The following is a 27,027-nucleotide window of genomic DNA, read 5'->3' on the forward strand; positions in this document are numbered from 1 at the left end:
GTTTCTGAATCGTTTTTACAGTGTGATTAGAGACGCGTCATTGATACTGAACTTTCATTTCTGTTGTTAATTTTTTGTACCAACGCAAATATTTAAATTAGTACTTCTGAAAATTTTTTGCTCAAGATTTTTCCTCGGATGCAGTTTGTACAAACGGTATTCACCGTTTCTCACTTCTAATTACAGCTTCTGTCATTATAATTTGACAATGGAATGAAAATCTTACCTAGAAAGAGGTTTAACAAATCTTTTTCCTACTGACATGCCTATTTTCATTTTACACTTTGAAGTCAAACTCAGAGACTGATATACAGATCTCAAAAATCTGGGCTCAAAGTCATTTGGAGACCCCTAAAACAAATCGGCTAGTTTCAGCTAATACGCATAGTTTAAATGACGATACCAAAATGCAATTTTTTCTTTTTTTTTTAAGACAACAACAAATTGTAAACAACCTAAAGTTTTTTTTTTTTTTTAGTAGTAGTAGTAGTAGTAGTGGTAGTACATAATATAGAAATCCAAAAGTTAATTTATCCAAATTACGAAAAAATAATAATTAAATTCAACTAAATTTAATTTTTACATAACATAGGAATTCAAAATTTAATTTAGCTAAATTATTAAAAAATACACCAATAAAATTTAGTGTATAGTGTATAAAGTTTAGTGTAGTTGTTGATGAGTACGAAGAAAATTATGTGGGAAACAAGATATTTGTACTAAGTAATTACATGTCATATGTAAGTTGGGGGGCCTGGGCTCCCAGCAGAAATTATGATTGCTGGACCAACGATGTTGGCCGATGGAGGAACGTTTAAAATCCTGTTTTTTGACCGAACGTTCCTCCATCTTCCAACATTGTTGGTCCTGCAATCGTAATTTCGATTTTTCTTCTGCCAAAATTTTCCATGGTTGTTCTTCCACTTATGATTTAGATTTTTGGAAATCTTACTGCATCTAGAAAAATTCTACTTTTTAGTAGTTGATGATTTCGTCGCCTCAGAGCAACAGTAAGATATTTAATCCCAGAAATTACACTAATGTATCTTACTATTGCTGTGGGGCGACGATTTGTCGAGCACGCTCCCTTTCATTACTGTTAGGGCACCTTTCCTTTAATAAAATTTTTTCGATCCATGACGTTTTTTCCTAATGTCCTTGCTGTTTTTGCCGACATAACGTTTCTGGTTCCGGCCACTTCCAGTCTATTTACTCATTCTCATCTTTTCTTTGTGTACCATCGTTCTTTTATGCATTAATGAAAGGGTTTGTTTTTATAACCTTGATCGAAACAGCTGTTTGCAGAGTTTTTTAACTCTTTTTCATTGCTTTTATTTGTACACGTATACTCGTTGTCATATTTTTACTCAAATCACACAGTTGTAAGTTTGTCACAAGTTATCACACTGTTGTAAGCTTTGACCAAATGGGAAAAGGGCTAAAGTTCCTATTGCCCCTCCCCCCCTCACTCCCTTCCGAACCCGCCATTAACACGCCATCATATATAAAACCCCAAGCAGACTACTACTAAATTTGCGACGTCCGTCGCAGAACTGTTCTGTTCAAATGAGAGAGGAAAACTCAGACAAATTTTCTGCAGAAATTCTACAAAAAAATATATTTTCTACAAATATATTTCAACTAAAGATATAATTCTGCAGATTTCTTCAATTTAGAAAAAAATCCGAAATTCTCGCAAATTACGCTTATTCGGCGGTAAGCTCGCGCAAAATGTCGGAATTTTATGCGCAAAATTTGTGCAGCAGAAATTCTACAAATTTTTGCAGAAAATAATTTTTGACTGCCTGCACCTGCTTTATGCCCTAATCGCTTTTCGGGATTAGATTATTTCGGCTTATACCGGAATTTTAGTTTTTTGTGTTTGTTTTGTAAAGTTTTCCTCCTCGTTTCACTTTTTCAGACCTCAGAACGATCCTATACTTATAATTCTGAATAGATTCTGATTTTTCTTACGTTTTTGGTTCCATTTCTCTATTTTCTCCTTAATCGATCTTCATCCACCACAATTTCTGCCATAAACGAATGCTTCGAAAACATGCCAACATTAAAACGCGTGTCTCGCCGAAAATTGCGTCTTGCTCGAGACTTCATTCCTTTTGTGTCCTGATGTATTTCAATTATTTTAAAATTTTCGAGGTATTTTATTACATGCTGACGTATAACTCGACTCATTTAATAGAATATTTTAGTACTTAATTCATTTATTTTTTTTATTTTTTCATTATTTTAACTGCTTATTCATAATATGTAAAATTAACCAAAAGAAAAGAAAAAATCCAGAATTCCAGTTTCAAATCCAGACTAGGATTTTAATACAAATTTACATGTTTGCTTTTTCTATGCATTTTGAGAATCTTACCCGGTTTAGCTTTTGCAGCCTGTTCAAGTTTTGAAGAGATTTTTTAGTTTTCATGATCAACTAATTTTATAACGTTTCTACATGTACAATGCTAGAAGTACCAGCAGAACAATTTCGGGCAAATGATTTTACGTTGCAGGATATCAAAGTATTCTGCTTAAGGGAATGTATATACAGTTGGCTCTCTGTTTAACGACGCTCTATTTAACGACTTTCTTTATTTAAAAACGGCTTTTCACGGCCCCAGATGGTCCACTTTCGTTTTAAAAGTACTCTATTTAAGGACGATTTCTACTTAAGAACGATTTTTTGTGGTCCCTTGAAAGTGGTTAAACAGAGAGCCAATTGTATTTATTTAAGAAATGCATATTAAAATTCGCAAAAGTATGGAAATATTTAACATCTCACGAGTTTCAGTTTTATCTAGCGTAAGTCCTGACCTTGGAGTGGGAGGGCTATAGCCCCTTTAGCCTGAGAATGAAGTAAAATATATATGACTGATTTAATTTGAAAGTAATAACTTTCAGATTGAAAAACGTCGATTGCAGGACAAAACTATTTCCTCCAAGTCTTTACATACCATTGCAGATTGCAATCTAATCTGTAGTAGGTTTGGACCAAATGGGAGAAGGGGCTACCGTTACCTAGCCCCCCTTTTCATTAATATGCCAATATATATAGTTTATATATTTATCTAAATATAATACAAACCTAAATTCACAAAGGTATTGCCGCATTAAAAACCTCTGAAATTTCAATTTTATCTAGTGTAAATTCAAACCTCATGAGGGGGGGGCTACAGCTCTCCCCCCCCCCTGGATCCGCCACTGTGAGTAAGTTGTATGAAATTAGTTTAGCCTATCAATGCTAATTCATAGCTGATAAAATTTTCTTCCTTTTCAGTTTATCTGAAAGAGTTGATAAAATGGAAAATTCTATTGGCAATATAGTATCGAAGATAGATGCTGTTTTAAACAAAATGGCTGCTATGGACAGAGCAAAAGTCAAAAGGAGAGAAAATATGAATAAAATCCTTAACACAATATCAGAGGTAAGAATGAAAACATTTTGTTCATATGTCCTTCATACAAATTTTAAGCATCAAGATATCCAATCCCTTAAAGATAATCACTGAAGCTGCTCTCCATCCATGGTGACGTTATGCCTTGTACAAAAGATTTGTTGGCTTCAGGCCGAATCAGGCTAAGTGCAAAACTTTACAAGCAATTAACATCGTTTTTTATGTAATTCAAGATTAATTTGGAATAATAAATGTTAGTTAGACTAGAGAAGACATTAATTATATCAGGTCAACACATTCTGTTTGTCTTATCATTTCAATCAATTCTTGGTTTTTAATCATTATAATAAATGCTGTCCCTCTTTTTTTCCAACACTAATTATAAGAGAAAAATGGAAAAGATATTTAAATTGTAATGTGCACAAAAGGTCAGATTTCTTCAATTAATTCAATTTTAGTTTTCATTAATATTTTAAGCAAAAGTTTCACATAAAATTGAACTTAGTTGAAGAAATACGAAATAAAAACATAAATTCTGAAATCCAATTTTTGACTTTATTGCAATAAGTCAGCTCCCATTCTTTGTAAAAACAAAAATCAAAACATCAAACATAAATTTCCAATTTATGAAAGTTGGCTTACTTTTTTTTTTTTAAAGATCAATACTAATTTTTCAGACTATGATTGAAAACTTCAAAACAGAAAACTCAGAAGCATGTAAAATAATAACACATTTTTAAAAAATATACACTAAGATATAGTGCAAGGAATTTTGGAAGAAAGAAAAATTTATCTTCTATGTGAAATACTTGACTGTGGTTTGTTTTAAAAATTCTGTGTTGAAACAACACAAGGAAGCTCTTTAACTGCTTGCTTTTGGGATAATATTTTTGAACTTTTAAGAATTCTTCCCAAAACGCAAGGAAACATTAAACTATATAATTTTTTGAAAATAATTATGTATAATGTGAAATGATTAACAGAAAATAAATTCTTGTGTCAGGCCCACTTTTTATCTGGAATTTAGTATGTGTACATATTTTTAACCACAATCCCCAGGTATAAACTAAAAGCAAACGTGGTTAGTATGTATTAATTTTATTGATTATTCCCTTGATACTTTTTGATTTGGGTTTGTTTTGAGTTTTTCCTTTGGTAAAGAAAGGGACTTATAAGAAAAAGGTGATCAAAGCCAACAAATTCCTGTAAATTGTTTCCTAATTATTTAAGAGATCAAAAATGAAATTTACAAGCTAGTACTCATGTTTCATAAACAGTTTTTTAGTATTGATTGCTGATTACGTACTAATGTGTGTGAATTGTAAATACAAATTGATCAAAAAAAAAACAATGGCAAATCAAATAACGAAAGCTAACTTAGAAAAACAATTTATTTAGAACTCACATGTTAAAGAACAATAATTGTGCAATGAAAAATATACAGCATTGTATAAAAATAGAATTTAATAGGTAATGAGAAATATACATTTTATAAATTTTATTTACATTCACCAGAGCAGTGACTTAGACGAAAAAGCAAAGAGACATCACATGGAGAAAATGGTGAGAGAAGAACTACAAAGATGGGATTCTGATTCCTCTCTTCGTGTTCCCAACAACGGAGCCAACCCAAATCCAGTAAGATTATGACAGTTTTTTCTAAAACTTCACTAAAATTCTTACATAGCAATCAGTAGTTGAGGACTAAAGTTTGAAAGTAACTAGAGAGTTTCCCAATCATTAATTTTGATCTCTGAAGTCTAGATTTTCATAATCTGATTGTGCTTTTTGAAAGCATATTTGCTTACATAATTTTGCTTAATATCCAAATATTGATCTTGTCTGCAAGACAAAATTAAAACGAGCTGATGTGTGCCTCACATGACTTCCCTTTGCTCCAATTTAATGTCATTATTGGTAATTTAAATTGTGATTCAATCGTTTTCTCTCTAAATATCACCAACAATGGCCAAATTAAAACCAGATTTTAAAAAAAAATCCGCCAAATTTGTCGCCAACTTGGCGATAAAACTTGACGACCAAAAAGACTGGCCATATATCGCCAAGCGTTCGCCAAATTAACAAAGATTTCCCCCCAAAAAAGGGAAAAAGACCCCCTTAGAAACACCCGAAAGCAACCAAAAGGGGAGGTGCACAACTAGACCCCACTGGGAGTCTACGTACCAAATTTCAACTTTCTAGGGCATAACATTCTTGAGTTGTGCAACACACATACGTACATACAGAGGTCACGAGAAAACTCGTTGTAACTAACTCAGGAAATGTCAAAATGGATATTTCGCGTGTCCATACATTCTTAGGCACTTATCCACGTGTGGTCGAGTCGAAAAAAAACTCAACATTCATTCCAGGGTGAGCAAAATGGAAATTAAGGTCGATTTTTGAGTGAAATTTTTTTTTCGCCAATACAATACTTCCTTTTTTGTAAAAGGAAGTTAAAAAAACTCTAAGTGAGCGATTTACAATTTGAACCTTTTTTGTGCATTCACTATCATAGCCAAAATTTACTTTTCTAATGAAGAAATTAATCAAAACAAAACAAATTAATCAAAACAGCCATTACATACATACAAATTAACACATTAGAACTGGGCTTATCATTTTCAATACATATGTTTAAACTAAGGGTTCTGGGTGGGTAGGTCCCTCGTTGCATACTTGTAATCACGTATTTAGTAGGTAACTGCAACAATGTAGAGGTGAGGAAATGTAAGGGATAGCTCGCAAATTGGCAACACTTGCCTGCAGTTGTTCAGTGTGACTTGTGATTAACACAGATTTTTAGTGAACAGTTCTCTATGATTCATTCATTTCCAAGAACGAAATTAAGACACCAATATCTTTCTAAATTTTTAAGAGATTCAACTGGGATGTTTTTAGGATTTGCCAAATCTTTTTGGCTATGGAAATTTGAAAGTTATAAACTTCAATCTTTCTCACTTGGCTAGTGAGCAATCAATTGCTTTAAATGCTCGTACTCCATCAAATTTTTAACATTGATATCTTAAATTGTAAAAAAAATGATCCCCTTATATTCTGTCTATGGTTTGACAGAAAACTCTGTGTTATGAGCCAGAAACATGCAAACATAACTTATATTTTTGACTAAAACATTTATACTTTTTGATGTTGCTGTTGTCCTGTGCCAGCTAAGCTGACAATTTGGGTTGCGCTGCTTCATTTTTCCAATTGTACATGCCGCAAAATCCGACATGCCGCAAAATTTGGGGTCACCAGATTTTCAATAACACTTGCCTGATCCTTTCCGGCATGTCGGAAAAATCTTTAGGAAAAAAATTAATACTATAAAAAAATAATGTTCAGCTTAAAATTAATGTAAATTCTACACATATCTTATTAGTATTAAACAGCTTAATTTTGTAAAAATATTTATTAGCAATGTCATTTGTTATTTTAACAAGAAAAATATTGTTTAATAACGAATAACATTATAAACATTAAATTGAAACTAAGCAAACATTTACGCAGTAAGCTTAAGTTACCGTCACTAAGCGGTGCTAAAGAATTTACCATAGCTATTCAATACATAAAAATTAAACTTCCCTCTCTAAAAGGACCCTAAAATAATTTATTTAAAAAAAAACTAGAAACAAATTGCAGTAACAATGATTGCTTCTGAATTGATTACTTTATTGGCATATAATTAAATCCGTTAATAATAACCTACCATAAATAACAAGCACATATTTATGCAATACACATTTTTTCGAAAGAAGGTTACTTTCTGGATTTGTTATTTTTTTCCCCTACGGTGGTTTGCTTTCTGATTGGAACTGAATGGGGAATTTTACTTTTGTTTTGCTGCAAAATAGACCTCAAATTATCCATCATGCCGGAAAATTCGAATTTCCCGGCATGCTGGTCAACCTCGCTTTTTCCGGCATGCCGGATAATGTGGGATAATACGGTACATTTGATATTTTTTATGAAAATCAATGAAATTATTGTACACAGTAAATAAACTAATATCTGAAATTTACAGTTTATTCCCAGGTATTTGCGATGAAGAATGTTGAAAAAACTTTTTTGGTTTCATCAATTCATTGCTGTTCTCTTAAATGCATGGTTGATTGAAATTTGAATGAAAAATGTCAGCTAAAGCATTCCTTTTATGTGACAAAAGTTGGAGAACAATTTGTCTCCATACAACGGTCCACAAAATAGGAGGACATGATGTTATTTCAGCAATGATGTGAATGCTGCTAAATTTACGAAGCTTAATTTACTGATTTTGAAATATTTAAACTTTAAGTGGAATCAACGTAAGCAATTGTTAAGAACAGTGTGAGATTGTACTAAACGTTAAGCTACTGAAATAATATTTCAATAGTTATCTCACTACCAATAACTTATGTTCAAGTTCCCTTCCGTACGCAAAGCTTGCAGCTAAGATTCCCTCTAGTTTAAACTTTGGATTTTAGCCCGGATAGGCCACATATTTGTGTGCATGTGTTTATTTGTTTTTATCTTTAACAGTCACCAAAGAAGAATAAATAGAGATAAACTACTATAGAAGATTGCATGAGCTTTGGGATTGTGAAAAATGCTTGATTCTGAAGACTCAGCAGAAATGAATGTAAAAAGATGAACGTTTATGTAAACTATGTAGAAAAGCTAGTAAAATTCACAATTAAAATAGTGAATAAGATCTTCTTAAGTCTAATTATTTCCATATAAAAATTCATCATTAAAAAAGTATTAAAATAGTACATAAAGACATTCAACACTAATGCATATAGTATACAGTTAAAATGACCTTTTTCATTGAGTTAGAAAAGTTTTAGATCTTTATTTTTCATTAAGAAAATAAAGAATGAGAAAAAAAAAATTTGCTTGTAAAAAAATTTTTGACAAATAAGTTCAAAAAGGTAAAAATAAATGTGGTCAATGATTCTTTCTTAAACTTTCTATATTACTTCCCATATGTACATATTTGCAATAAATTATGTTATTGTAAAAGTTATATAGCTATGTATTACCCACCTAATCTTTACAAGAATGCTAAAAAAGTATGATAATGCTAAAAGGTTTAAGAAAACACAATATCTTTTCCCTCACTTTCAAACTTTACAAACTAACTTAACATTGTGCAATAATATATTTACACACATATACATGTACCTCAGAGGCAAACTCTGGTAACAAGCACACTCAACATTTTCAGCGTTTTGAATGAAACTATTATTTATTTACATGATTTTACTTCCACCATGCTAAAATTACAAAACCTATGTGTAAGCATGTTATACATTGCTCACATATAGCTTTTGTAATCCAGGAAGATGAAACAGAGAAAGTAAAACCATTATGAGTAGTTTCAGGAAGATCTTGAAAAATTCATATTTTTTTAATATGAAATATTTAGGTCAGTTTACAATAAGTCCTTTATATATACAGTTTTCCTTACAGCATTGGTGTATCCTTCTTTGAAGCGAAACCATACATCATCAGCAGTACTTTCATCTTCCTTGCCTGGCAACAAAAAGAATGAAATGAGAATCAACACCAAAACTAATCATTATATCGTGGGGTTACAAGTGAAACACACTAAGTCAAATAACATGGTTTTGAGTAAACGCTGATTAAAGATTTTTGCTGCTTTGTCTACTTTGGTAGTGCTATTATTTTATCAAAAAAGTTAAAGCACTGGCATTTTCTTCAAAATCATGGAAGAGTCTTGGTTCTCATAAGTTTATTTTTTACATTACACTAACGATAGATACGGTTAGGACTAATTATCATCAATTGTATGACTTTAAGTGTTTTTTAAGTATAAGATTATTATTTTTTTTTTATTTTTCATATATATTTTTAAATATTTATTCATTATTTTATTTATTTATTAATTTTTTGTAAAAATCCGAAAATTAATTATATTTGACTTAGTGGGTTTCACTTGTAACCTCACGGTACTTTAACCAGAAAATCACCAGTCGAGATATGACAGGTGAAAATTGCTTCTACATTTGAACGAAGCAATTGTCTGTTTGATATTTTTATAGTTGAAATTTTAAGTCTGACTCCAGTAGATTAACCCTAAAACTCCGGTAGATAGTGTTCATTGTATTTGTTTACCACTCGTTCGTTTCTTCATTCCCCTGAAATGACACAACCCTGCCAGTAAAAAAAACAGTGAAGTGACCATATCCAGTTCAGCCATGGTCACAATAAAACCTTTCCCTGTATGTTAAACATTACCAAAACATAGCATATTAAACTATCATGCTGTGGCGCGAGTTTCATTGTTGATGACGTCAGGAGCATTACTGGATCATTGGCTATTATATATATGCGGATGAGAAGAATATTTTTAACAAACAGTATCCATCTACGTTCTTTTGTCAATGTTACTAATTTTGTTCAAAATATTTGGAATTCTCCAAAAATTAGTGCTTTTATCACAAACAAAGGTCCTACTATTGGAAGGAAAAAAATAATTTTACAAAAGCTAAATCTATTTTTTTATAGATATAACTCTTTTTAGAATGATCTGAACTAGATAAAATATAAAGTAACTTCAATACATGTTCGATATAGTTACATAAATATATTAAATACTACATTAAAATAACATCTACTGTATTTCTTTTTTGCGGTTTGTATTTTTAATACCTAAATTATTAACCAGATTCTAAACACATTTTATTTAGAAGTACAAGATCTATTAAGATGGGTACTGTATTAAAAAATGAAAATTAGCTCATTTTCTCCACTAACATTGCAAAAATTGAATGAATGTTTTAGGAACTTTCCGTGACTTTGAATTTCAGAATTCTGAAAAAACTAATGCTGAGTATTTTACTTTCTTTCCGCTGGCTAATCAAATGAATTAAAATAGAGAAATTATTATTCAGATGATGCATTAGAATATTTAGTCTTTTATAGTCAAATAAATTACCTGATTTGTCACTTTCACTCGGAATGATTACTCTTCCAAAAAAGTCAACCATGGGCTGAAAAACAAAGCCATCAATCATAGTAATGTAAAATTACCATTGATTAAAATAGTTACATTTGAAAGAATTACCTTTTCTGGCAAAACATTTTTCTTGGCCACCTTCTTTGGTTCAGAGGTTTCTGTAGTTTTTTGTACAACTTTCTCGTTTGTATGTTCACCAGCTTTATCTTCCTTTCTCATTTGCTCCATTTCAACCTGAGTTAATTTAAACACAATAATTCATACAGAAGCAACTGAAAAAACTTTCAAAAGATTTTTTTTCTTACACAAATTAAGAACCTATTAATTTCATCAACCACTGAATACCGCAAAAAACTCTCTAAATTTACCTTTTGATCACTGTAAATTTACATCAATAAATCAAATTTTCATACACAGGCCTATGCATATTAGCAAGTAATTACATGCAAGTAAAACTTATGTCGACAAGTGTCATCACAACTAATTAAAGCCTTCATAAAAATATTAAATGATAGGCTATTTATTTTGTAGCAAGTTACCGCCCTAAGCCAGGGCTAAGGCAGAAATACTTAAAATACACCGCCATCCATCCGGTTATTCCATCAGATGGAATAACTGAGCTGGCGGTGTATTTTAAGTATTTCTGCCTTAGCCCTGGCTTAGGGCGGTAACTTACTACAAAATAACATGATTTTCCATTAATCTTTGAGTTGAACCACACCATTGCTGCAGTCACTCATCTGGTGTGCTAATTCTACATTAGCTACCAGTTTGTTTGGCTCTCTTGGCTCCCTTAAGAGGTTATTTGCCTCCAGCACAGGTAATTAATATTCCGGGCTAATGACTGCTAAAAAGCACGAAACTGCAGTCCTCTGATGGAATGACTGAGCTGGCGATAGGCTATTTAATTACACTTAAATTTTCTTACCATGCATAAATATTCTAAGTTATTTTTCCCGAATTGAAACACTCTAATTTACATCCCTGCCTCTTAGGCAGACTACAATGATACCTGGGAGGAGCCATTTCTTTCACATGTCATTGCAGACTAAGAGCTACGGAAGATCAACTTACATAATCAAAAATTGAGCGTACGTATCTATGTAGTCATCTATGTCTGAGTTACTTCTCCTGAACGACAGTGAACTGACCATCGAACAAGGTATAGATGGATTTGTAATTTTCCCGTCTTTGTGTTTCGCTATTTAACATAATCCTTCGATAATAATTAGCGGAGATATCAATTTAAAACTATTAATTATGACACTTAGATTTCAACATTAAATACCTATTTTGTGAAGGCTTTCCTCCATTCAAATTTTTATTCAGTGCTTCATCTCAACTTTCTGCAACAATGCTTTAATTAAAATTTATAGCGTGAAGAAAATCATTGAGACGAAAGATCTGTTGCCATTTCTTTTTCTTGAATATGAAAAAGTAAAATTATTGCTTTTGTTTTAAAGGCTTTTTCTGTAATCAGGGGATTTAACATGCTTACTTTTTGGTTATTTTTCTGCAATCTGTTGCAAAATTTTACTGATTTTTTTTTTTGGTCCAAGCCTGAGTGTTGAACACTCATCACTTGACATAATTTTTATTTTCGAGGAAGACTGTACAAAGGCCGGGCGACGTAATTTTAAAGGGCATTTTAATGTTCATGAACCGTATATTAACGTAATGGAATTTTATGAAACAATGAACATTTCAAAATAGAATGTCCTATTTCTCTAAGCAAAAAGCAAGAACATAATTGTTCAATTGAGTGAAATTTAATGCATGTTTACGAGCCACTTTTTTTTTTTTTAATCTGAATGTCTAAGGGTTAAAACTGAAGCAAGAACATATATGCTACTTCCACTGCCAGGAGACTTATTTAAGTTAATTTTTTTCAAGATCACAGCACAAAAATACACTTAATAACAGATATTTCAGAAAAAAAAATCACCAAAATGAAGAAATTGATCAGAAAAAAAAACTTTTGTGTAAAATAATGGAATGCAAAATTAATTTTAAAAATGCATTAGAAATTATGCTATTTTCATTTAGACTGCCACTTAATGAAAAGCAGGTCTCCTGACACCCAAATGTTCTAAATCTTACAATACTTAAGCAATCAAATAGTTTAAAATAAAAAGAAAGAAAAAGTCAACACTAAAAGCTATCAATAACAGACGGAAATTAGTTTAATGGAAGAATTTGTACAAATGCACATTTGGCTAACTGAGTGAATTAAATTTTAAACAACATAAAACTATAATGTAAAAATTGTACATGATATATAAATATAAACATACCTCTCTAGCTATCATCTGTTTTGCAGCATAAGTCAAAACTCTTTTTGATTTTGTTTCACCAAATTTAATCAATTCTTCTACATTCCTAATTAAAAAACATGACAGATAAAATTGCTATGAAAAAACAATGTTTTTTTTTTTTCAAGGGGAGGGGAGGGGGAGAGATAGTAAAAATAAAGCTTTAAATTTGTTACAAAAAGTACTGAAATGCATTAAAGTAATTATATTTAGTGATTTCAAATTATCTAAAAAATACAGTTAATATTTTTTTCATACCAAATGTTAAAGCTGGTAGTCAAATATTATTTAAGACTATAAACTGTTAAGAATTCGGAGTTTAATTTAATTTTTTTAAAAAAGCACAAACAAAACTTAGAGAGAATACTTACAGCCACAATCAACCAACAGTGCAAGAACTTTTTACTTAAAAAAAGAACTTGAAAACTGTTTTGAAAATTTTTTAAGATAATATCAACGCCGCAGAGCAACAGTAAGGTATCCTACTGTTGTTTTGAAGGGACAATATAATATGTTGCAAAAATGGTATTAAAATGAAATTAAAAATTACTTAAAGTAATAAAGTGAAAAATCATAAATCCATTGAAACAAAAAAAAAAGAAAAGAAATCAGAAAAAAAAACAACACCACATTTCATTTAAAAAAGGGGAGGGAGTTCAAAAAGGTATTTATAAAGTAAAAAAATAAATCTTACGGTTCTAAAACATAATTATATGTTCCATCCTGCAATCTTTCTTGTCTATAATTTAGATTAAATGCCAGCATAAGCTGAATAACACGCTGCAATTCCTTCATTTCTCTCTGACTGTACAACTGAGTACTAACCTAAAAAATTAGAAAGTTTCTTACAATAATTCAAAAAAAAATGTTACTTTTGCACAAAAATCAACATAAAATAATAAAAGAAAATAATAACAAATATCGTTGAAAAAAAAATTTAAATTATTATTATAACACAATAAAAAAAGCAAAAGTACAAAGGAAAACTTCAAGCATGATACTTTGTTCTAGAAAAATTAAGAGCTATTTTAACTAGATTTTTTTACTAGTTTTTTTTTTTTATTTAATTTATGCTTAAAAATATAAACTCTTTTTCTTTTTTTTAATCAAGAGTGATGAAAGAGAGATCATAAAAGACGCAAAGACTTACGCAAAGATACATGTAACACCTACATACCGCTACAATCAAAAACTAGTTTCGAGAGTTTAATTTTGGTTAAAAAGGTTTTCCTACATATATTCTTTTATGTCCCTACTTAAAGTTAGACTAGCGATTTTTTTCGCTTTTTTTCATCTGAACCTCTGTTGTTAGCATCAACAGTATAAATCAATGTTGTAAGCTGTTTATTTTAGAGCTTTTGATAAAAGTTTGCTGTCTGTTTCTGATTCTTTACAGACAAAATTTCATTGGAAAATTATGTATACTTTTAAAATACACTTGCAAACTCAAAAGTTTTGCTCTTCAGATGTAACCTAAGTAATGTCAGTCAGTAGAACAAAATAGAAATTCTATCCAAAATATTTACTATCAGTTGTCAGAGGTTTCACTTAAATGAATGTTTCAAATTAACTAGTTTTTTGATAAATGCTTCAAAGATACGATTCAGCTTTCATGGAACAAGCAAATTAAGAGAAATGGAATCACCATGGTAGATAGTTTTGAAATATAAAGTATACAATGAAATACTTTATTTTAAAAAAATTAAATGTTGATGAATTTGAAATTTTTACAATCAATCAATATTGACATTGGGGTTCTCACCATAGGCGGCTCATACGAGGGGCAAGGCGGGCAACTGTTCACTCACTTTCAAAAGTAAAGGGGCCTTGCCTCCTCACTTTTAAGAGTTGAAAACAAATGATCGATATAACAATGAGTTTTTATAGGGTGGATTGATTTATTTCATGAAAGTAAAAACTGAAATTTCCAAAATAAATGGACTTTTCTTATTTTATTTCATAAAAATGAAACTTTGAATTAGAAAAGGAAAGTCTACAGTGGCCATCCAACATTTTGAGGCCATATTCCACATATTTTATAGGTGTCATAACCAGTAATGTTAAAAGCCCTTAATATAACTCAATTTTACAACAAAAAAAACCTCAGCTTTTGAGGCCACGCCTCCTAACCCCACACACTTCTTTTGACCCCCCCCCCCCCCCACTTTTTTGGTATACTAGCCGTCTATGGTTCTCACATCGTGGTGCCCACCATACACTGGTCATATTTTATTAATTATACTATGAAAAGTGAGCTTTCATACTGAACTCAATTGTTGACAATCATTTAGACATTTGATTTTTCTAGTTCTTCCTGCAGTGAAATAATAATTGAATAAATCAATTGGTTTTCAATGGTTTATAAAATTGGTATTATTAATTCAAGTTTATTTAAAAACATTTTGTTTGAAAAGTTCACTTCCCTATTGGCTAATAGTAATTCATATTCATAAATTTAGAACCATACTGAATTTATTAATTTTAAAATCAAAACATAACTTACGGGTCTAAGAGATGGTTTAATGATTTCCAACAGGAATGGAAATATGTCAAGAATTAGAAGACTAGGATTTAAGAAAGTTTTAAGAGACGACACCATATCCTTGATCATGCTGGTTAGAGTATTTGCTGACTGGGAAATTTTAGCCTTATTCTGTAATAGAAAAACATTATTTATAAAAAGCAACAAATATAGTCTTTAAAAAATACACAGCTATTCAAAACTAAAACTAAACAAAGAAATAAAGTTATAAAAATTTTATTAAAATAATCTTAAATAGTAGAGTTACACACAGGGGTGTTCCCTATATACTCCATATATGCCGTTATATTCTCAAACATGTTTTAGATATATAGCGTATACCCTCAACACTACTATACTGTACTAGCGTACATCTCAAGCTTCAAAAAAAATTTTCATATTATTATACATTATTTATATGATTGCATACACATATTGAGCGTAATGGATTACTGGGAGTATACTCTCAGAAAAATTAATGGGAACATCACTAGTTAAACATAATATAAAAAATAATATATATGGGCATTTTATTTACATTAAAATCATAAAAATTGTCAAATACTATACATTAGTTTCTTGAAATAGAATGCAGAATCAACTTTATAGCATACAGCGTTAGCCAAAAGTTCATTCAAACTTGAAACATTCATAAACCATTGTAAAGAAGTCCAGTTTGCAAAAATGTTTTTTTTTTTTAGCAGCAAAAAATGTTACTGGTAGGGGGTCTCTGACCACCCAAAACACAAGAAAAGGGACAACAGGAAGCCGATTTTATTTTTTCCTGCTATAATAGTTGTTCAACATGATCCTCAGAACACTGCACACAAATAAGGTGATACAATGCTCGTTGCAGCTGAAAGCAGCATGTCAGAATGCTTCGCAGCAGCTCACTACACACAAATTCCATAAATTGTTGATGATGTCTTAAATTAAGAAAATGCCAATTTTGAATTCTGCAAAAAGATAGATAAATACAATCAATTGTAGTTATTTAATCTGTACTACTTAAATTTTTAAAATAAAAATTAAGTAACATCATTTTTGTACAATGTTTCTAATTTATTATTTCTTAGTATTTTAAGAAATAACTGAATGAGACAAATATAGGAGAGACCGGGGATAGTTGGTGAAGTTTTTAAACATTATTCTTTTAAAGGTTGTAAATAAAGTAGAAAAATTTTCTTTTATTGCTTGGATAATATGTATGGTATCAGCAATAAAGTCTTATTTTTATTTTGACAATACTATGATTTGTCTATTTTTTTGCATAATTTTTTGTGAACCTTCGCAGAGTTTGCACACTTGCCCCATCACAGGGTAAGTTGGCGAGCCGTATGGGGTAGGTTAGCAAATTGAGAAAAACTCATAATAGTCTCTGAATATTTCACATAAAGCCTAAATGATGCTTTAAATAAGCAAGTGAAACTTACCAATGAATGAAAACAAGCGAAATTAGTATTGTAATTGCTTTGAAATTTAGCATGTTACACCATATAAAAGATTAAACTGATTTTAGAAGTAAATGCTGAAACTTACCCCGAAAAAAGTTTGCTTATAAGCCCCAAGTCATCGTATTGAAATCAAGTTACACTGGATTGAAAATGGTTTCATTAAATAATCCGAATAAGACGTCATTTGTTGCATAGAAACATTGGCTAATCAATATTAATAAGTTTTGGAAAATTACTCTACTATTATATGATTTATAAGAAAATAACTAAGAATGAAAAAAAAAAACTTAACATTGTGAAAAAACAACTTTCTCTCGTGCAACACGTTTGGTTTGGCAGATTTCACTGAAAATGCACTGACTGTAGTGAGGCACCTACGGGGTTACATGACAGCTCACTCAGGGCTGTTAAACCAAAAACGAGAAAATTATTTAACATTCGCACACTTACCCTGGTCTCATCTAAATTAATTGTTTTTGTTTTATTTTTTAACACCAGTTTCTGTAACCTCAATTTTAGTTCTAATTGAAATAAAGAAATACTATTATTGCTCATCATTTTAAGTCCTTTTTTTTTTTGGTCACCAGTTTTTCACACTTTGAACCAAACATAAACTGTGGGCATATCTGCATTTTACGCTCAATGTATTTTAATAATTTGAAAAAAGCATGAGCAATGAGAACCATGATGCAACAATAATCACAATAACTATCTTACTTCATAATAAGCAGATGGAAATGAAATCTGTGGGTATGATGGGGAAGAGTTGAACAAATGAAATGCAACAGCAGGATATGGAAGATATGGCATCAGAAAGAATAACTGTCGTTGAGCTATTTGTTGTTGAATGATATCACCAAAGCAAAGCCACTCAACTCCACTTGCAACCTAACAAAGAAGCATAAATTTTAAACACGTACAGGATTAAGATTAACATTAAAATTACAGAGGGGTCATTTTGACCCCAAGAACTTTTTTTAGCTAACTGCTCCTCTGTATTTCCATAAAATGCTTAATCCTCCCTCGACTTTTCCTAAATCATCATGCTGTGTAATAACATGAAGTTTCTAAGAAGATAGTATTTTTTGAGCAATCACGATTGCTTATTGTTCTTACTTGACAGTTTCGAATTCCTATGATTTTATTTTCCCCCCGCCTCTCTCTGCAGCACCACCGTAGACCGGCCGCCTCACGATGCTGCTACTCTAGCGAAAACCGTCTCCAGGTTGCGCCACTTACTTGCCTACACTTGCACATACACCTACACACACACATACACACATGCATACATACAGACACCTACACATACAAACACATACACACAACTACCCACAAACATATATATCCCCCACACAAACACACATACACATGCCTACACACATACGGATACCCCCCACACATACGAATACCCCCACACAGAAACAAGCATGCCCCCCCTCCCACACATACACCTACATATACACACACACTCGTGATTGTGAAAACATAATTTGAATTCAAGATGTCAAAGTTCAAATTATTTCTTTTTAACTCAAATTAAAGGGTGATACCTAAAAGTGTGGGCAGGTGTCATTTAGACCCTTTTGAGAAATAAAAGAATGAAAATACATTTACTGATGCTGAAGCAGAGCACAAACGAAAAAATGCCTCTTAGAACATATCATTGCAAGAACTTTAGGCATTCATAATGTCTTTGCATTTAAAAAAGAGCATTAGTTTTTAGTTTCTGAAATGCATCTGAAACAGTGCTGGTTATTTGAAGTTTATTTTAAACCTTCTTTAAATAATTCATTATGCATCCATCAGATTACTAAATCTTTTAAATATACTGCATTTATTATATATACATTTATTTTAAACTAATTTTTACAAATGTATACCATTATGTAAGGAGCTATGCAGATTTCTTTTCAGGGGTCAAAATGAACACCCCAAGGTAATTCTACACTGAAATCAAAGTGAAAACTTTGTCTTCAAACATGGTTGCAGGGAATTGTGAAACTAATTTTGGTAATTAAAAAGAACATTAAAAACAGTAATTAGTTAAGAAAATAGTTATGAAACTGTTACTTAAATTACAATGCACAGTTGTATCCACTATTTTGTTTATAAGGTATGAATTCCTGCTAAGCACATTAAGAAGTAATTATCAAAATAAGTAATTTTATAGATATGGCTCAGTACACAATGAAAATTCACTTTGCTACAAATGTGATACAAAAAAGGTCAAAGTCCATTAAAGTTTTAAAGTCAGGAAGAACTAACTTTCTGAAACAGTGATTTTAATAATAAAATAGAAGCCAAAGTTTAAAAATATAATTTCCTTTTTCTGTCAAGTAGTTCCTCCCTCCCCCTCCCAACTTCTTCAGAGGAAAAGTACATAAATGTACTTTGAATAAAAGGGGGGGGGGGAGAAGGTCATATTTATTTGATACTGTACAAGAATATGTGAAAATAAGATTTTCTTTTAGAATTTAGAAAAAAAGAGAAAAACATTCATGATAATATATCTGTACTTTGAGGACAGAACAACCAATATTAAATTTTGGCCAGATTTAGTTAATAATATAAATTAATCCCACCAAATAGAAGATTTTTTGATGCAACTACAACTAATCTGGTGAAGCACCCTAATATTGAGCTAATCATATTTTCCTGCATGTTATCCGTGATGGCCTATAATCCGCAAGTCATTAAATCAGTTAGAAGAAATGAGTCGCCTATTTTCAAAAACGGCCTAGTGCAGTGATTTAAAATTTTCAGGAGGGCCGAAAAACTTATTACAACTATATCAATCAATTGTGGTGTATCAATTGTGGTTCTATCTATACTTCTAGCCTAGTATATTCAAACTGAAAGATTAATTTAAAAAATAATAAAATTAACTAATGGTAATTAAGAAAAGTAATTTGCACTTGGCCGGGTTTGAAACTCAATATGTCACTTGGCCACTTTTGATACTCAACTATTAGGTTAACGATTAAAATAAATAAACTGAAAACATTAAAGTAAATATATTTAAGTACAATATATATCTCAAAAAATTAATACAATACTTTTGCCTCATAAACTCTTTTACAAACTGAAAAAATTATTCAAGAACGAAAAAAAAAAATCCCAGAAGTAATGCAAATTGATAAGGAAATAAAAAACTTGAATAATAAAGAACGATTAAAATGAAACTCAACCCCTTACTTCTTCATCTGGATCGATAATTAATTCGTGACAGTCTTCGTTATTTTCTTCAATAATATCATCCTGGTGTGGGCGCAGTTCTGAGTAAAACTTAAGGGTATTTAATGACCTCCAATTGTCCCCAAAATGCTTTGACAGCAAATTATGTACATCATTAATTTTCGCAGGAGCAATGGGTTTCCCAGTTGGAATGATGTTGAGGCGAATGTTCTCTGCTTTCTGATTTTTTTTTGTTATGGATTTATATTGTCCCAAGTCAGATTGATAATTTACTTCTCCTTTTATTAATATCCGATTCCCAGATTTCTTAAGAAAAAAGCGTTTCGTGGGTGCAAATTTAAAATGCCAGCTTTGCGGAGGTTTCATTATAATTTTGCACTCCGATTTCCAGTCGTAAACAAGGCAATCAGAGCCATGTTGCTCTACAGTCCCATAATTTTTAAAAATATCGACAAACTCCTCAGGGCGCACTATGACTTCGAATTTTTTTAAGTCACGTTCTATAAATCCGAAGACTCTGTCAGGTGGGAGGAAAGAGTGTCCCACCATTGGAAATAGCAACTCAATAATAATGTCTTCTGGGGCAAATTTTATCAGCCAGTGGTGTAGCATCGTTATTATTGTTGAATTTTTATTTTGCCCGCCGCATCCGTCCGCGACTAACCTCAATTTCTTAATTCCAGTGAAATCTGTGTTAACCAAGCGATGGAAAACGGCTGAGGCGATTTCGTTGGATCCTTTGGGTAGAACAGTTTCATTCCACACGTATATGAATACGTTGCTGGGGTTGAGAGGAGTTTTTGAATCTCCTTGAACAATGGTGAAATTGTACATTGGAATTTTCCTACTGAAGTATGACGCCTGGTCGGGGAGCCGAGGCAACATTTGGTTTTTTTGACAGTCGAAAGAAATGGTCAATAAATCAGGACGACGTTCCTTAAGTTTTTTATAAAAAGCTTTTCCTTTCAATAAATGAACTTGTTTCAGAGAGGCTAGTACTTTTTTTTCGTTCTCACGTTTTTCCGCTTTTATTTTTTCATTATACTGGGTGCAAACTGAGCATACATCACTCCGAGGTGTACCGAAACCCAAATTGTAATTTGTATTAAATATTTTACGAAAATAACTTTCCTTAACATGTTGTTCCTCATTACACTCCGCCTCATACATTTTCCACAGTTTTTGTACGCTTAACTCGGATGGAAGGTACATGCGAGCAACAGTTTTACTCCGACAGTAGTGTGACTCGCAGCATTTCAGTTTTTCAATAAACTTTTTAACAGATGAAAGTTTGTCGCGATTATTTGCAGATTTATGGTCGCCACCACGACCCTCTGAAGGCATTGTGCCGCTTAATTTATGTCTCTTTATTATTCCCTGAACCCGATGCTTTTTAAGGTTTAGACTTCGTAAAAACGTTTGTCGACATACCCTTAGTTGAGTTCCAGATGGAGTTGGCACAAAGAATTTCCCAAAAAACATCTTTGGTTCTCTGTCTAGGAAAGTTTTAGACTTCCGGGACGGGTCATCAGCGATCACATATTTTAGTATGAAGGCATCTTGCAGGATTTTAGTTTTATGCGAATAGAAACGATTATGAAACACCGATACATCTTCCCGGCGAAGATCTGCACACTTGTAAACTTCTTTATTTTCATGTTTGCAGTTTGGCATTAAGGGTAATCCAGGATCACTGTATCGCATTCGTTTTTCCTTGCTTCGTTGCCAAGAGCTCTCATTTCGAACCCTTTTCCGTGCTAAGGCTGGTTCAACACACTGCGGATTCACTTCCATTTTTCTTTATCAAGAAAAAAAACATGAAACACTGAAAAAACTGACTTCCATAAAAGATTTTAAAAACAAACCTCAAACTCACTCAAATAACCTTACTTCTCTAGAGCCACAGACGAAAAGTCTACACCTGTCTGTTGCTATAGTAACGAGACATGTCTCATTTCTCCGAGGGCAGTTGAATAACGGTTAGAGCTTTAAGTGCGGTACATTGGCTTAGATTTTTTTTTCTGGGGGGGGGAGGAGGCGAGGAAGAAATCCTAGCCTCCCCCCCCCCCCCCCCCCCCCCCCCGAAGAAAAAATCTAAGCCAATATACCGCATTTAAAGCTCTAACCATTATTCAACTGCCCTCGAAGAAATGAGACATGTCTCGTTACTATAGCAACAGACAGGTGCAGACTGTTTGTGTGAAGGGCGCTCCAAGCGGATTATATGAGAAACCCAACTTGGCCGGTTTTGAAACTTAACCGAATCTTTCCATGTTAGTTTATCATTGAAAAAGGCCGCTTTTGAACGTAAAATTTTAGTTACCATAGCGCTTAGTAAAACTGAGTGGAACTTATAAAAAAAAATGAAAATCGAGAATTTTTGCACTTGGCCGGTTTTGAAAATAGGCGACTCAAATAAAAATCTTCGTATAATCTGCAGTGTTGTATTATCCATGGATAATATGTAAAAACACGAAGTTGTTTTGATTTAAAGTACAATTTTAGCAACTAAAATAAAAACGTAAAGAAGAATTAAGGTATAATCACAGTTAATCTAAAAAATAATGATTTCTTGAAATCGCAATAACAGTTTGCTAATAACTTAAAGACAGAGTTAGAAAAAGGAGAAAATGGTCTAGTCTAGTGCAAATGGAGACTGCGTCTACTATGACTGTATGGTTGTTTATTTTACACAGCCTGAATCACATCAGAGAAAAATTTCAAGCTATGTAAAATAAACAACCATACATGCCAAGGAAACTTTCTTGATTAGGTGAATCCTGCTGAAAATTGAGAACCAATGTGTATAACCTGCACCTCATTAATTTAAACTTTTTTAACAGCTAATCTGCGGATAATAAGCAAGAAAATATGGTAAATATTTTCTTGCTTCCATCTTTGGGTTTTTTTCAATGATCAGTATTTTTATTTATAGCTAAAACAACCAATGTCAGCAGTAAATCAAATATATATTTTTAAATAACTTAAAAAGATGTACATTCCTAAACCAGCGTGCAACAACAATCTCTTGAAATGTTCAAAGTGTTGATGGTCTTCAACATGAATACTAATAGAGATAGAAAAAAATAAGAAACTTTATGGCCACTTTTTATAGATTAATATGTATTTCTGGCTAAATTAACATAATTTAGTTAGTAATCATACACTAGCAGAAAATTAAACATGATTTAAGCATTAAAAATCAAGCAAATATTCGAAAAATATACAGATTATATTTATGGAGAAAGAGCGATAGATATCTTACACTTTCTAGAGATCTATGTCTCAGTTTTATGTTTAGATAGTTCTCAAAAATTCCAACATTAACTTTTTCAGCATCTCCAAAAGCTTGAATGACATTGTACATTTTATTAAATCTGTAAGAAAGAAAAAATATACAATTTTAAACAATATTTTAGAAAAAATTTAAATTTCCATAAATTTAAGTTTGAATATTTTATGAATCTTCAAAATTCCAACATTAACTTTTTAAGTGTCTCTCAAAGTTTGAAAAACATCACACATTTTGTTAACTATGTAATAGAGAAAGAAACAATTTTACATTTTCAAATTATACTTTAGAAAACATTCAGATTTCTAGATTAGATATCTAAGTTTTAATTTTAAGAAAGAATGTCCTTAAAAAACCCAACATTAACTTTTTAAGTTTCTCTAATAGCTTATACAATATCATACATTTTATCATATCTCTAAGATATTTTAGAAAAAATCATTAACACAATGACTTACGACTTTTTTTCTGCACAGTAAAATATATCCAACCAAACAGCAAACAAGCTCTTTTGAATATCTTTTTGTCCAATCTGAATCCCTTCTAAATCTGCAACTCTTAATTCCTTCTTCAATCGATAGATGAACTTTGAAAAAGACATAAAGAAAACATAAATCAAGTCAAACATGGAGTGTGAATGTTTTCAAAGTATGAAATGGACAATTTTACAGGGCATATTTTTAAAACAAATTTTTCTCATAAAATTATTGAACATGTTTGTACTCAGAAATGCTTCAATAATTTAATTTCACATTGAAATGAAATATCTCATCTATATAAATAAAACAGAGAATATATGTGTGTGTATATATATATATATATATATATATATATGTATATATATTTATGTTCTTTCTACAAATCCAGTTTACGTCGAATCTGAACCAAATTTGGCAGGATGGTACTTGGGCACCCGAGAAAAAACGTAGGAGGGTTTTCAAACGCCAAAAAAGTACCGAGACGTTCGAATTTTAATTTTAAGACCAGAAAATGGCGTTTAATGGCTTTTTCTATCCGAAATAATTATCTGACCAGTTCGATTTTGGCGCCATTCAAAAGCCCATGAAAAATACCCATAAGGTTCATTCATTTCCTTTGAATTGCAAAAAAAAAGGCTGTAAAATCACTGGGGAAAAAATTAAAAAGCATGATTAAGCCGTTCTTTTTTCTTTAAGAATGATTATTTTGACCGGAAATTCACAATATTTTTTTTCTCTAATTGAAGCCCGATTGTTGAACATGCCTCACTTAACAGAACTTTTATTTTTGAGGTAGACCGGGCAAAGCCGGGCAATGCAGCTAGTACAGAATATAAGCAATGCTGTAATCAGTAATACAGGTAACATCACTGTAACAGAGTAGATAGGTTCCTAAAAAATGATGTTTTGTGTAACAACAAAATTTTATTATCATGGGCCCTGAAAGTAAACCATGTTATATGAGACTCAGAAAAAGTACAAACGGTGGGGGGAAGGGGGGGAGGTATGTTTCAAAGACATATTAAAATTTTTAAGTTTAGTAGTTAAAAATTTTTATTGCTTAATAAAAGCAACTTACTTTTTATAACACAGTGAAAACTGTAACACAAACTAGTAAATATAAAACTCATTGAAAAGTATGAAACACAATGAAACGTATATCAAACAGTAAAAGATTTATACACTCACTTAAAATGAAAGAAAAAAATATTTTCATATAAAAAAGCCTTATATTAATAAATTTTTTCATTATCAATATTTGTTTCAGTCGAACATGAACATTTTTCAAGATGAACAATATCTGCTTCTCTTGCTAAGCCTTCCTCTTCATTCAAATATTTTGCATGTTTGCATTTAAAAAAAAAATCATCATTGCATTTTGTTTGCTGGTGCTTACAAGAATATTGTAAATGGCTTGGAAAAATACAAAATTTGCACCTCCCTTTTGAACTTGTGCTGAAGAGTCTGCCTCTGCATTTATGAAAAATCATTCAAGGCATCAATTAACCTAAGCTTAGCCTTTAATGTAATTTTGCAGCGTGAATGTCTTGCAGTTATTTCGCATTCTTCAAAAGTGTTACTATGCTTTGCATTAATTTGATTTCTATCTTCAGATACAATTTGCAGGTACGGTAGAACTCCAATTAATCTGATCTCCAACTATCTGAATCTCTGATTATCCAGATCGCTTTCAGAATTTCAAAAGAAAAAAAATAAAGAAGAAAACGCACTGTGATTCCTAAAATAATGATTCTGTTGATGAGCTATTCTCTCCGCTAAGCTAGTCAGACAGTTGATACTTATTGAGATACTGAGCAAGAAAGTTTCAGGTAGTACATAAATACTATTTTAATGTACAGCACTGGTAAGTAGGCTTAACATGTAAAAGTATTGATTTTTCATTTGATTAATTAAAAGCTTTTTATCTTATTTTTAGCCATAGGCGGATTTAGGCCGAAATATTTGGGGGTGCAACAATAACAGGAATCTGGGGAGGGGGGATTCCCGGAATAATTAGGCAGTGGCGAAATCAGAAAATAATTTTAGGACGGGACATACTTTTAAGTCTAAAAAACGCGATGTAAAACATATTTAGTAAGATTAGGGGGTGGGCAATTCTTAACATTTCAAACTGCAGAAAAAATCTTAAACGAAAGTCGATATTAGAAGCAATGGGTGAATCCAGCTATTGGTTTGGAATGGGATTCACGCCCCAGAAGAAATTTGAAATAGTAGTTTTGAAAACGCAGTTTTACAGTTCTTGGTGATATTTTAGAGGCAAGAAAGGTATGTATGACTCCAAGGCTATTTTTAGAAATTTAAATCTTATAAATGTGATTATAGTCCATATTTATAGTTTGGGTCATTAATGAGACAGATAGTAATATGTACCCCCTTCCCCTCCACCACGCTACCTCTTTAACTTTTCATAATTGAAGTTCCAAAAATACTACGGAGGACAATTTTTGATGCTGTTACCGGACGGGGTGTTCTGGAGCTCTCCCCTGGAAAATTTTAGAAATTGAAGTCCTAAAAATAAAGTTCTGCAATACTCTATGGTATTAAAAAAAAGGATTCTCCCACTTAAATATTTCGAAATAGAGTTTTCAAAACCAAAATATTAACACTCTTTGATGATATTAGAGAAAGGGGGTCGGAGGCCCTTGTTCGAATATTTTCCAAAATTAAAATCTTAAAAGACCATATTTGGTAAAGTTAGGGACACTGCAGTTTTTCAAAACTGAAGCTCCAAAACCGCAATTTTAAACGATTTTCGATGTACTTAGGTGATTAGAAGATCTTCCTTGGAAATTTTTGTGAAAGTGAAGCCCAAGAAACGAAGTTTGAGGTACTCTGAAATAACTTTGGCTGGAGAAAGGGCTTTGGAGAAGAAAAGTTTTGAAGACTAATAGAAAAAATGAAAACGAAATAGAAAAAATGAAAAAAAAAAAAGAGAATGGTGAGACATGAAAGAAAGAGGATTGTGCGAGGAGGGGGGAGGAGGCACACAATTCGTTGTCAATAATCTGAAGCTGTTGAGAAATTTAAATGTCAATATTTCTTTTTGAAAGAAATTTAAGATTTTTTCCCAACATTCTTTTTTTTTTTTTTTTTTTGTAAAATAACTGCGTTTTCCCAAAATGAGATCTTTTTTTCTCTTCAATAATAAATAAAGAGTATATTTTAAAAAACATCTACTCAGCATTTTGTGGGGATGGTCACCAGTCTTGTGCCCCCTCCCCTCTAGATGCACCACTACAGCAAAATGTCCGGGAGTCCTCCTTCAAAAATTTACCTTAAAAATATTGGTTTTCGGTTGATTTCGATACAGATTTTATTGATAAAGTTTCTTGCAATAGCCGTGTTTTTTTTTTTTTCTTTTTTGGACTTATTAACCATTGTTGTTTTAAAA

The 27,027-nt window shown here is 31.6% G+C and overlaps 2 protein-coding genes across 2 annotated transcripts in view; one reads left to right on the forward strand and one right to left on the reverse strand.

Moving 5' to 3' along the window:
• Window positions 1–8,059, forward strand: part of LOC129234094 (polycystin-2-like) — a gene marked incomplete at its 5' end in the record, with an annotated part of 30,910 nt that extends 22,851 nt beyond the window's left edge. The window contains 3 exons of the mRNA XM_054867984.1: window positions 3,284–3,431; window positions 4,917–5,039; window positions 7,920–8,059. Of these exons, the coding sequence (XP_054723959.1) occupies window positions 3,284–3,431; window positions 4,917–5,039; window positions 7,920–7,940 (292 nt within the window). The remainder of the gene's footprint in view (window positions 1–3,283; window positions 3,432–4,916; window positions 5,040–7,919) is intronic.
• A 755-nt stretch (window positions 8,060–8,814) lies between these two features.
• The window catches only part of LOC129234095 (chromosome transmission fidelity protein 18 homolog), a gene marked incomplete at its 5' end in the record, with an annotated part of 36,620 nt that continues 18,407 nt past the window's right edge, over window positions 8,815–27,027 (reverse strand). Inside the window, 9 exons of the mRNA XM_054867985.1 lie at window positions 8,815–8,915; window positions 10,342–10,396; window positions 10,471–10,596; window positions 12,657–12,741; window positions 13,369–13,499; window positions 15,178–15,327; window positions 17,367–17,537; window positions 23,110–23,221; window positions 23,595–23,722. Of these exons, the coding sequence (XP_054723960.1) occupies window positions 8,815–8,915; window positions 10,342–10,396; window positions 10,471–10,596; window positions 12,657–12,741; window positions 13,369–13,499; window positions 15,178–15,327; window positions 17,367–17,537; window positions 23,110–23,221; window positions 23,595–23,722 (1,059 nt within the window). The remainder of the gene's footprint in view (window positions 8,916–10,341; window positions 10,397–10,470; window positions 10,597–12,656; window positions 12,742–13,368; window positions 13,500–15,177; window positions 15,328–17,366; window positions 17,538–23,109; window positions 23,222–23,594; window positions 23,723–27,027) is intronic.

The sequence above is a fragment of the Uloborus diversus genome, unplaced genomic scaffold, assembly GCF_026930045.1.
Source record: "Uloborus diversus isolate 005 unplaced genomic scaffold, Udiv.v.3.1 scaffold_998, whole genome shotgun sequence".
Classification (NCBI taxonomy): Eukaryota; Metazoa; Arthropoda; class Arachnida; order Araneae; family Uloboridae; genus Uloborus; species Uloborus diversus.